This window comes from Electrophorus electricus, chromosome 26, assembly GCF_041902795.1.
Source record: "Electrophorus electricus isolate QZ-2024a chromosome 26, ASM4190279v1, whole genome shotgun sequence".
In the NCBI taxonomy this organism is placed as follows: Eukaryota; Metazoa; Chordata; class Actinopteri; order Gymnotiformes; family Gymnotidae; genus Electrophorus; species Electrophorus electricus.
The window spans coordinates 11,263,670-11,273,981 of NC_137522.1; the positions used below are offsets into that span (position 1 = coordinate 11,263,670).

General features: G+C 38.8%; 1 protein-coding gene across 2 annotated transcripts; it reads left to right on the top strand.

Moving 5' to 3' along the window:
* The first annotated feature begins 1,108 nt into the window (after positions 1-1,108).
* adgrl4 (adhesion G protein-coupled receptor L4) lies at positions 1,109-9,131 on the top strand. 2 transcript variants are annotated; one of them, XM_027017405.3, is made up of 16 exons: positions 1,109-1,200; positions 1,678-1,827; positions 2,238-2,387; positions 2,506-2,655; positions 2,763-2,833; positions 4,376-4,543; positions 4,859-5,042; positions 5,276-5,392; positions 5,512-5,711; positions 5,914-6,093; positions 6,388-6,591; positions 6,703-6,923; positions 7,107-7,173; positions 7,470-7,561; positions 7,648-7,816; positions 7,910-9,131. In XM_027017405.3, exons 1-16 carry the CDS (start codon positions 1,155-1,157, stop codon positions 7,970-7,972), a joined length of 2,232 nt encoding a protein of 743 aa, XP_026873206.2. In that variant the 5' UTR covers positions 1,109-1,154; the 3' UTR covers positions 7,973-9,131. The 2 variants fall into 2 exon arrangements, with proteins under 2 accessions (XP_026873206.2, XP_081564548.1); XM_081708422.1 differs by having other exon boundaries at positions 7,775-7,816.
* The last annotated feature ends 1,181 nt before the right edge of the window (positions 9,132-10,312 follow it).

Here is a 10,312-nt window from a genome sequence, read left to right on the forward strand (position 1 = left end):
TCATGCATTTTTCAGAAGCCATGCTGAAGGCAGGTCAAGGAGGCTTTCTCAAGCCAGCGTGCTTGCTGGTGATAGCATTTCCCCATAAGTGCAGTTTTCTGCGCCTTTGACAGCCATTCTGAAACCATTCATTTTCAGTTTACCCCTCGTTTGTTTTATGTAGTTTGGTCATAACATGCTCCTGGGTGTTTGTCATGAACGTTAAGTAAACTTAATCTGTAACTTGCTGCTGTTCGAATTTTCTCACCTGACATTGGCGATCATGTTGTGTTTATGCCTCATTGTTCCCAGAGTTCAACCATACAGGCTAGCCTGGGTAAGGAGTGCACAAAGGAAAACATTTCACTGTGCTTGCAGGTCTAGACTGAGAACTAAGCTAAACACAATAACACTCGGGTGTTACAGTACACTTGCCTGAGGCTACTTGATCTCGTGAAGGACAAACACTCCACCGAGGACATTTAAAGTCAGTTTAAGCGAGCTGTAGTATTCAGTTGAGTTCAGGTCAAATTATTAAGAGATGAAGTGGGGAGAGGGGAGAGAAGCCTGAAGAGAATAATGACTTTGGAAACTGGCTCATGGACACATTTAAATTTGTGCAGTATGCTTTGGTTTTCCTGAATAATGTAAAAATTTCACTCACATAACCCATCTTAATGGTAGGCATCAAGGCCAAGTCAAATTTGAGGTACTCTGCTATTTGTTATAAAATCTAGAAAATATCACATACCATAGCCTACATTTAAAAAGAATCAATTCTGATTGATCTATGATGTGTTGGGGGAAACTGTTTTTTTAGATTTCTTCAGATTGACAACATTTGAAATCTAACAGGTGAAGTAAATTAACACTGAAGTAAATTCCTGACAGTAAAGTGTTTGCAGAAATTTCTTCATAGTATTTTATGACAACTCCTTCATGTTGTAATTGTAATTTTACCATCATCACTGTGGGCTCAGGAGAGCTTCCTGTATCTTGCCATGGTATTGAATGGTGATGGGGATGGTGTGTTTCTCAACTGTGTTTGTGAGAGCTCATTGGGGAAAAGTACAGGAAGGGTCAGGTTTAGAGAAACAGGAAACTAATGAAAGGAAGTGATCTACGTCACACGGGCGCACTGCTGCTGGTACAAGTGGTCCAGTCTTTAAACACAAATGGAGTTTTTCTTTAACTCACCGTTGAAATTCATACTCTGGGCAGGTAGGACATAATTTATGTTCTTTTCTAATTATTCATTCAGTTCTCACTACACATCAGTGTAACTATACATCAGTGTAACTATACAAGCTCTTCTGTGTTGTCTGAGATCAAATTCACCGTAATTCGCCTTCCTTCAGAATTAGAAGAGGTTTTTATGCTTGCTTTTGTTTTGCTTGTTTTCATGATTGTTTTTTTACATTTATTTTAATTCAAATTTCTTTGATATTCAGACATTTTTATACGTTCCTCTGAAAAAATAAAATAAAATAATTTGAAACAAATTCTTTAGTATGTAAATCTGAGGCATTTAAAACTGGATTGGAAATCTTAGAATTTGTCAGTTTCAGAAACATTTTCCTCCAATCCTTTCTCTCTCTCTCTCTCTCTCTCTCTCTCTCTCTCTCTCTCTCTCTCTCTCTCTCTCTCTCTTTCTCTCTCTCTCTCTCTCGCTTGCTCTTTTTTTTATTTTTTGAAAAGTATGGCTTTCAACTGTCCTGGATCCATGCAAACTGAAAGAGATTTGTGCATCGTGCCACCAACATGCAAATTGTGGAAATAAAAATGGCTCTAATGATGCGTGCTTCTGCAAAGATGGCTATATGGGAGATGGAATTAATTTCTGCGATGGTAAGTAGTTTGCTCTATAGTGTGTAATTGCATTCAATTTCAGCATTTTTTGAGAGTGTGATAAGCCAACAGTGGTTACAAGCAAAACACATCTTTTTCTTTTTAAAATTGTTTTTATCCATATTTTTATTTATTTATTCTGTTTTCTTTATTTTATTTTATTTTCAGATATCGCATGTAATACACCAGGCTTTCATGACATTGAATTTCAATGGCATGTTGTTTAAACTGTAATCAAACTTTAATATGACAGAAAACATTTTGAGATAAAATACCCTGAGCTGAGATTGTTGAAGAAAGGAAAATAAACTTAGTAGTAAAATGTTTATACTCTGATCCAAATCCTACATAGAAAGCAGTAGCTCATCGGTCCTTTGTTGATTCATGTACCTTTTTTATACACCTTACAGATTATGATGAGTGTCTAAATGCCACTCAAATATGTGGGGAGAATGCAGGATGCCACAACACAGAAGGAAGCTATTACTGCACCTGTAAATCTGGATATTTATCAACCGGAAGCCAGCAGTTTCAAACCAACGATGGCACCCACTGCAAGGGTGAGGCGTGGCATCCATATTACATTACTGCTGTTGTGTATGCTGTTCGCATTAAGATAAGACAGCTGCTTCAGGTCCAGTGGGGGGTTCATCACCACTACTCTCATATGTCCTGCAGATATCGATGAGTGTGAGGACAAAAAAAAATGTGGGCCTTTCTCCAAATGTCACAATACAAATGGTTCTTTCTCCTGCTCATGCCAAAGAGGTTATGCAGTATCATCAGGAATCACCAGGTTTCAACCAAATAGCAGTACTGAATGCAAAGGTGAATGCAGATCTTGTTGGTTCATTGTCTGATTGTTTTATCTGTGTTTTTAATGAATTTGTTTTGTGATGTTCTGAAAGTCATTGAGACTTCTGTCTTTTTTTCAGAGGACCCAAAAAAGGAGTGTCATCAAGACAGAAGATGTGTTTCTGAGACTGTTACCAACACAGTGAAAAACGTAAGCATTGTTGCTATAATACGTGTTAGCTATGCACAGTTGCTACTGTTAGGGCAACAATTCACTTTTGCTGTTAGTCTCACTGGCAAAATTCCTTTGTTCTTCCTGCATAAAATATTCAAATGATCACCATTCTATCAAAGCCCTACAAATTTTTATTTCTAAATACACTTTCTGACTGTTTATATATTTTATAGTGAGAGAGAGCAAGGGAGGGACAGAAAGGTGGGGGTGAAGATTTGGTCATATACACGTATATATAGGTGTTCTGTGTGTGCGTATATGCATCTGATCTCCAGCTTGTTCGGATGTTTTTCACCCCACCTGGCTGAAAGTGGCCCTTTTGACATACTTTCCGTGGACATTGGTGGTCACACATTGTGTTCTGGAAACAGCTGTAAATGTAATTGTACAGTAAGAGCTTCCATGATGACCACTGACATTCTAGGAAATTGGACTTATTTTCCTGGCCAGGTGTGAAGTACTTTGATAATACTGGACCATGCAAGAGCAAAATTGTAGAATGTCAGTTTTAATTTCACTACATTGATCTTATTATACATTTAAACCTTTTAAGAGAGTGGTAATTGGATAATAAAAACTTTTTTTTTTCCTCGTTTTGTGCTAAAGTGGTATGATTCGTTTACACAAAAAATCAATCAATCAATGACTCTGGTACATGAAGATGTACATATGCACCTATATAGTCCTAAAGCAGATGTAACCTGGCTCAAGCTCTACCGGCTACCCATTCTGAGATGACTCTAGAGAGAATGGTGCTCTCTGGTGGTGCTTTTATGAAACTGAGATGCTGACAGTTAACAGGCATGATCTTCTAAAAAACATTTTTTGTTATTATTTTGTTTAATTTTTTTAGAGTGTGTTATATTTTTTCTATATACAGAATAATTAACCATTTTGGCTTTATAGTAACAGTATAACGGTTATTTATTTAGGAAAGGCTATTGTGTTCATATGTACAGTAAAGGATTTAGAACAAATAATCTTTCATTGGCGATTTGTTATTTGTTGATCTGTTTATATTTATTATATGATTATATGTGCATAAAACTAACCTCTTATTTATAGCCACACTGAGTAACACTATAGATAGTAATCCCAGGTACTCCATTGAACGACTGAAAGGTTTTACCACACTGTTGTAGAATCACATGCCTTTGTCCACGTACATCCAGCACATCCAGCAACGGGATGACCAAGAGGTCAAAAGGAAGTGTAATTTCATCCCCTCTTGTTGTTGTGCAAGCCCTGACCATTCTACAAGGGGCTTCAGAGAGAACAACTCATACTGGACAAGATTTTAGCTTGACATGATTTACTCTAGACAAATTGCACTGAAATGTGGCTATTGCAACAATTGACACATCAAAAATTCTCTTGCTGCGCAGTGTCAGTAAGATGCATTTCTGTGAGACTGGCCAGCCATCATTTGAAACTGCTGTATCTGAGTGCCTATGTTGTAATAGTATTTAAATAGTATCCAAAATGGTATTTAAAGCCTCTTAACCTTTTTCATTGTAGATCATTAACCTGCCAGATCCAAAGCAGCAAATGGAGGAGATAAGAAAGCAAACATCAGGCGACCTTGTTCCAGTTGCTGTCATCTCTTACATCGAAGCCATGGCGGCCTCCACCTTACGTTTTGTAAATGAATCTAACAAAGACAGTGCCATAAACACAACTATAAGGGTAATTCTTTTATATATTCCTATCTATCAATATTGAATACATTTTCACAGTATTTTATCATGAGTGTAGTCAAAAATACAATATGTTCAATTTTAACTTTATACTTAAAAAATATTTGCCTCTGTAGTGATTCACCAGTAAAATCATTATTAATCATCGGAGTGTAAATGTCATGCCTCAATATGCCAGATTTAAAAAATCTAAATGTTAAGTGGTCTTAAATGACTATATAATTGCTGTCAGTCAGAAACATATGGCCAATTAACGAAAAATGACTTTGTCGAACATGGACATTAAATGCATGCGCTTTTACAGGGTTTAGTGGAAAGCGTGAATAATCTCGTGGAGAAGGAGGAAACGACGGCGTGGACTGGAATGAAGGAGGATATGAAGGAGTACTGCATCACTAAGCTGCTCCACACAGCAGAGCAGGGTGTGCTGGTGCTGTCCCAGGCTTACAAACACACAGCTGAGCTGAAGGTCGGCACAGGCAACGTAGGTAAGACGAGCGGCAAAAAGAAACCAGGGAATTCTGTGGTATGCAAGAGTTTTATGCTGGCAGCACGATTGCACTTTGGCGGTGAAATACTGTAGGGTCTCAGAAGTACCTCTAGTAACTCACATGAATTTTTTTCTCTGGGGTAATATACTATGTGTAAATCTAACAACAATGCCACACGGTTTACAGTTGGAGAACACTTGGCTTGGAATGATGCATTTCCCTATTTACAGAACTGAAACTCTACAAATTTGAGCCTCACCACCAACAGAAGTCTAGCATCTCAGCTTCCATAGGAGGAGATTCCATATCACTGAGTTCAAAGTCTATTAAGGAGGAAAATAAAAATGGTGAGGAAAAATGGCCAAATTCAAGGTCTTGCAAATTGCATTTCTTACTGTTAATGTCGCATGTGACCCAGAGAGACTCAGGAAGGCAGTACATGTTTCTGTGCTGTCTTGTGCATTAGGGAGCGTCTCTGTCATATTCCTGCGATACGACAGCATCGGCTATCTACTTAAACCCACATCTGACCCCGGAGTGACAGACTATAGTCGCTATGCCGCAGCAGGGGAGATCACAGTGCATTCTCCCGTAATAGCAGCCGCTGTGACTCCGCCCACTGTTTTCCCTTTGGACCATGTGACCTTCACACTGAAACACAGCAAGGTACGTTCAGATTGGACCCGGTGTGGCCCCCCGCATTTTCTCTCACAAGCAGCTGCGGCAAACCGCTGCCTAAATTAGCACTTGGAACCCATTAGAAACTAAATGACTTGTCTTACTTAATGGGCCGTCTCTTGGAGAATACACACGGTGCTCGCGCTAGCCTATGCTTTCATGCTTGATTCGTTTTCACCTTTTCATTAAGCCCATAGAACCTGACAGCGATGAGACAAAATGTGCCTTCTGGGATTACTCACCGGCCAGAATGAAGGGCCGGTGGTCCATTGAAGGTTGCGAGCGCTCTCACGTCAACAAGACGCACACGGTCTGCACTTGCAGTCACCTCACACACTTCGCCATTCTCATGTCTTCGGGCCGTGCCAACGTGAGTTTGCACTGTCAACCTGTAATGCCGCTGGGCTGGGAGAAGAGCTGCTGAAATGAAATTGTTTATGTACTTACAAAGCGGATTTTTAATGCTCAGAAAAGCCAGTCCATCCATCATTACGTCAAACAATGCATCATGATTGTCCCATTTACACATGACAAAGGCCTAAGGGCACAGGTATGAAGTGGCACTGACATTCATTGTCTTAGTGCACTTGTTTGTTAGTTTGCTAGCTTGTTAACTTGTTGGGACACAGCCCGAGCATAACTTTCACTGTCCTGCCTCTCCCAGCTCGCCGCCCACTACAGCGTGCTGAGCCGCATCACGCAGCTGGGCATGGTGATCTCTATCATCTGCCTGTTCATGTGCATCTTCACCTTCTGGTTCTTCAGCGAGATCCAAAGCACCAGGACAACCATCCACAAGAACCTGTGCTGCAGCCTCTTCATGGCTGAGTTCATCTTCCTGATTGGAATAAACATGTACACACACAAGGTGAGCAGGCAGCACAGAGCATGAGCATTTGCAGTCCACCATAACAAAGTGGTACTTACTGGACTTCCTATCTGTAGTATTGCATAGTAATGAAGATTGCCTTCGTTTCAGTTGTTTTGCTCCATCGTTGCTGGTTTGCTGCATTACTTCTTCCTGGCTTCCTTTGCGTGGATGTGTATCGAGGGCATACACCTGTACCTGATTGTTGTGGGAGTCATATACAACAAAGGCTTCCTTCATCGCAATTTTTACATATTCGGATATGGAAGCCCCGCAGTGGTTGTTGCAATCTCAGTAACTCTTGGTTATAAATACTATGGTACAAATAATGTGTAAGTATGTTTAAGGCTATCATCGCACTGCACCAATTCTCTTATTTAGATTTCTGATTGTCATCTTGGCCATGGCGATTGTAGTGACGACTGTGAAACACAAGCAGTAAAAAAGGACTTACTGATATATACTACCATAATAATCATTATAAAAAAATGTTAATTTAGAATATTTTTTTGAAGGTGTTGGCTGAGTACAGAAAAGAATTTCATCTGGAGTTTCATTGGACCTGCATGTCTGATTATTCTGGTGAGACCAGATGTTTAACCCTGCATAACCCTGCATAATTTCTCTGCTTTACAATCATGGGCTTGATTATCTTTTTAGCATAATTAGAAATAATTGTTTTTATTATGTGTAATGATCTCCAGCATGTGCAGAGAGAGTTTATTTGGGCTTCTCAGAAATTGATCATGCTGTAGCTCTCTTGACAGTCATGAGTCAAAATATTTATTTTTTTAATCAAGGTCAAAATTTAGACATCATTACATATCAAACAAAATATGATTCTCTTGCTAAAATTGTTTTCTTATTGTCCCATCTAGGTTAATTTGCTGGCATTTGCAGTTATCATCTATAAAGTCTATCGTCATACAGCAGTAAAGAAGCCTGAAATCAGTCACTATGAAAACATCAGGTAAGAAGTCATATTAATGTTTATGCTTGTGAATCCTAGAACTCAGAAGCCTAAATGTGTTGATGGGAGTGGTTCTCTGAATCCAGGTCTTGTGCGAGGGGAGCCCTGGCTCTCCTGTTTGTTCTCGGGGCCACATGGACATTCGGTGTGATACACATCCTCAATGAGACCACGCTCACCGCCTATCTTTTCACTTTTGCTAACGCCTTCCAGGGAATGTTCATCTTCATCTTCCTCTGCGTTTTGTCTAGAAAGGTAAGCTGCTGGTTTCTGAATGACATGATTCTGTTTAGCACCAACCAAACCAACCAGCGAGATTGTTTCAGAGACACCTGCTTTTCTTAACAGGTTCAAGAAGAGTACTACAGGCTGTTCAAGAATGTTCCGTGCTGTTTTGAATGCCTGAGATGAGGTCGGAACCTCAGACCCTCCTTCACCAGCACAGCAGCTGAAAATGAGTTATCAGTCATAAATGTACACACAGTGTAAATAGGAACATTTAGGTTATTACTGAACAAAAGGAACATGTTGCAAAACCAAGAACTTAATGTTGCAAATACAAGCCCCAAGAGATTTATTTTTAGAAGGGGAAAAAAGACCATTTACTGTATTCAGTTAGAATGATCCCTTATAAAACTGTACACATAAGAGAGAAAATGTATTAATTCCAGAAATCCTACAGATAGATAAGTAGCTCTTTTTTGCTGGTCACCTGCGTGGTTCACAGAGTACGTAACCTAAGAAATACCACCAGGTGAAGAAGCAAAAGTCCAGAAGTGTAAGATTAATACTAATATAATAATACAAAACCGGCTTGATAAGAGTCTGCGCAAAGTGACTGCAGAATTAGTCATGGGTATTTTTCTTCTGACTTCATCTCTATGAAACCCAACACGCTTTCTCAATATAATTCCTATGAATTTTTTGTGAAAGGATGGGCTGAGGACCCATATTAAATGATCAGAGCGTGCATAATAATTACTATTCACTGCAAACACTCATGGAAATGTTTAACTGCACATTTTGAGAAAACATACATTTTCTCCTTTAATACCCTAACCTACAAAATACTTATTCACAGTAACCAAAGAACTTGTAATCAGTTACTTTTCAAAACAACATTTAGTTTTCAGAGCATGTAAAGTTGTTACATCTAAACTGGTTTTAGAACCTGTATTGTTTTCCTATGTACAGTATAAATGACTGTCAGTGTTTTTATTTTATAGTTTTTATCTTTTTCATTTACGCTAGAGACATTCAACAGTCAACAGCGCCTGATGGCATGAATGTAGGTTATGAAGCATTAAAATTCAAATGTATTATAAATGTATTGTTTTACAATGTTGGGGTATATACTATTTGAATATATACCATGGTATATACCATTAATTGTATATATTCATGTGGTATTTTAATGGTATATACCATTAAAATATAAGAGCAAGTCGATTAAACTTTGATATTTTATATACATATACTTTTAATTGCAATTAGTTGTCACAAAGTTTGTAATATTATTGGTAATATTCCATCAGTGATATGTAATATGTATTTTAAACAGCTAATTGTGTGTGTCTTGTTTGTGGGATCTTCATATATCCAATATATGTTCATGTTTCTGTCATGCATCATAAAAAGGGATTCAGGCTATTACGCATCAGACAGTATAACACATCATACTGCAAATGTCAAACAGGTTCCTGGCTACATCTGTGTTAATACAGCATTATTTCACCATTGTCATGTACCCAATACACCAAATAGAATTCTATATACGACCTGTGTTTGTGTTATCACACCTTATGATAGCACTTGGTTTGAACTGATGCAACCAAAACATAATAGAGACATTCAAATAATTGAAAGAGAGGGGAGAAAAATACACAGAGCTTTTAGTTTGATCCAAGGTCAAATATCTGCCGAGATGGACGTGTTTATTTTGCAGAAAAGTGCACGATGTTTGCGGGTCTCACTGACCCTGCCTGTGGTCACCTGCCTGTGGTCACTGACCCTGCACCTCCTACCCTAATGCCACATGCACAGGCTCATTATGGTATGGGGTAGGCATGCAGCAACCCCTCACCACACATCCTCACGTCTCCCATCGCTCCTCACACTGGCTACCCTTCTCCAAGCCATACTCATCAAAGCCCCTCTACTTCCTCCTGCAAAGCCAGCAGTGGACCAGCAGCAGGTCACTTCACCCCAGTGGTTCAGAACTACGTGGTCAAGGCGGGGAGGAGAGGGAGGGTTAGCTACTGTATAAAAGGTGATGTGTGAGCAGATGATTTCAGTCCTGGCCCTCACCATGTGCTGGCTTCTCTTCTGCCTCTTTGTGGCCTTGGCTGGTAAGTATATAGTGTAGGAGGAAGAGTTGGTAAACATCATTTAAGGTATAAAAGATAGAACAATAAATGCCAGACAGATTTTAGGTTAAGTATATCATGAATACTTCCGTATTAAAGTAACCTTGGCTCTTTGTATAGTATAGTTTTTATAAAAATCCACTTTTAAATCAAAATGTGTTTTTTTCTGTCAGCAAGTGAGAGCATCAGTTATGGTAAGTATAAAAATATACCATCATTTCAATATTGCATTATGAAATTTAAATATTATGAACTACATTTCTTTGGTAGAACTAATACATTCCTTGGACGCTTCACTGCTTTTATATCCATGCGCATTAACAAATGACTATTACTACTATTAAAATTGTCACAGCATACGTGTGCATGTTTTTTTATGTGTTGT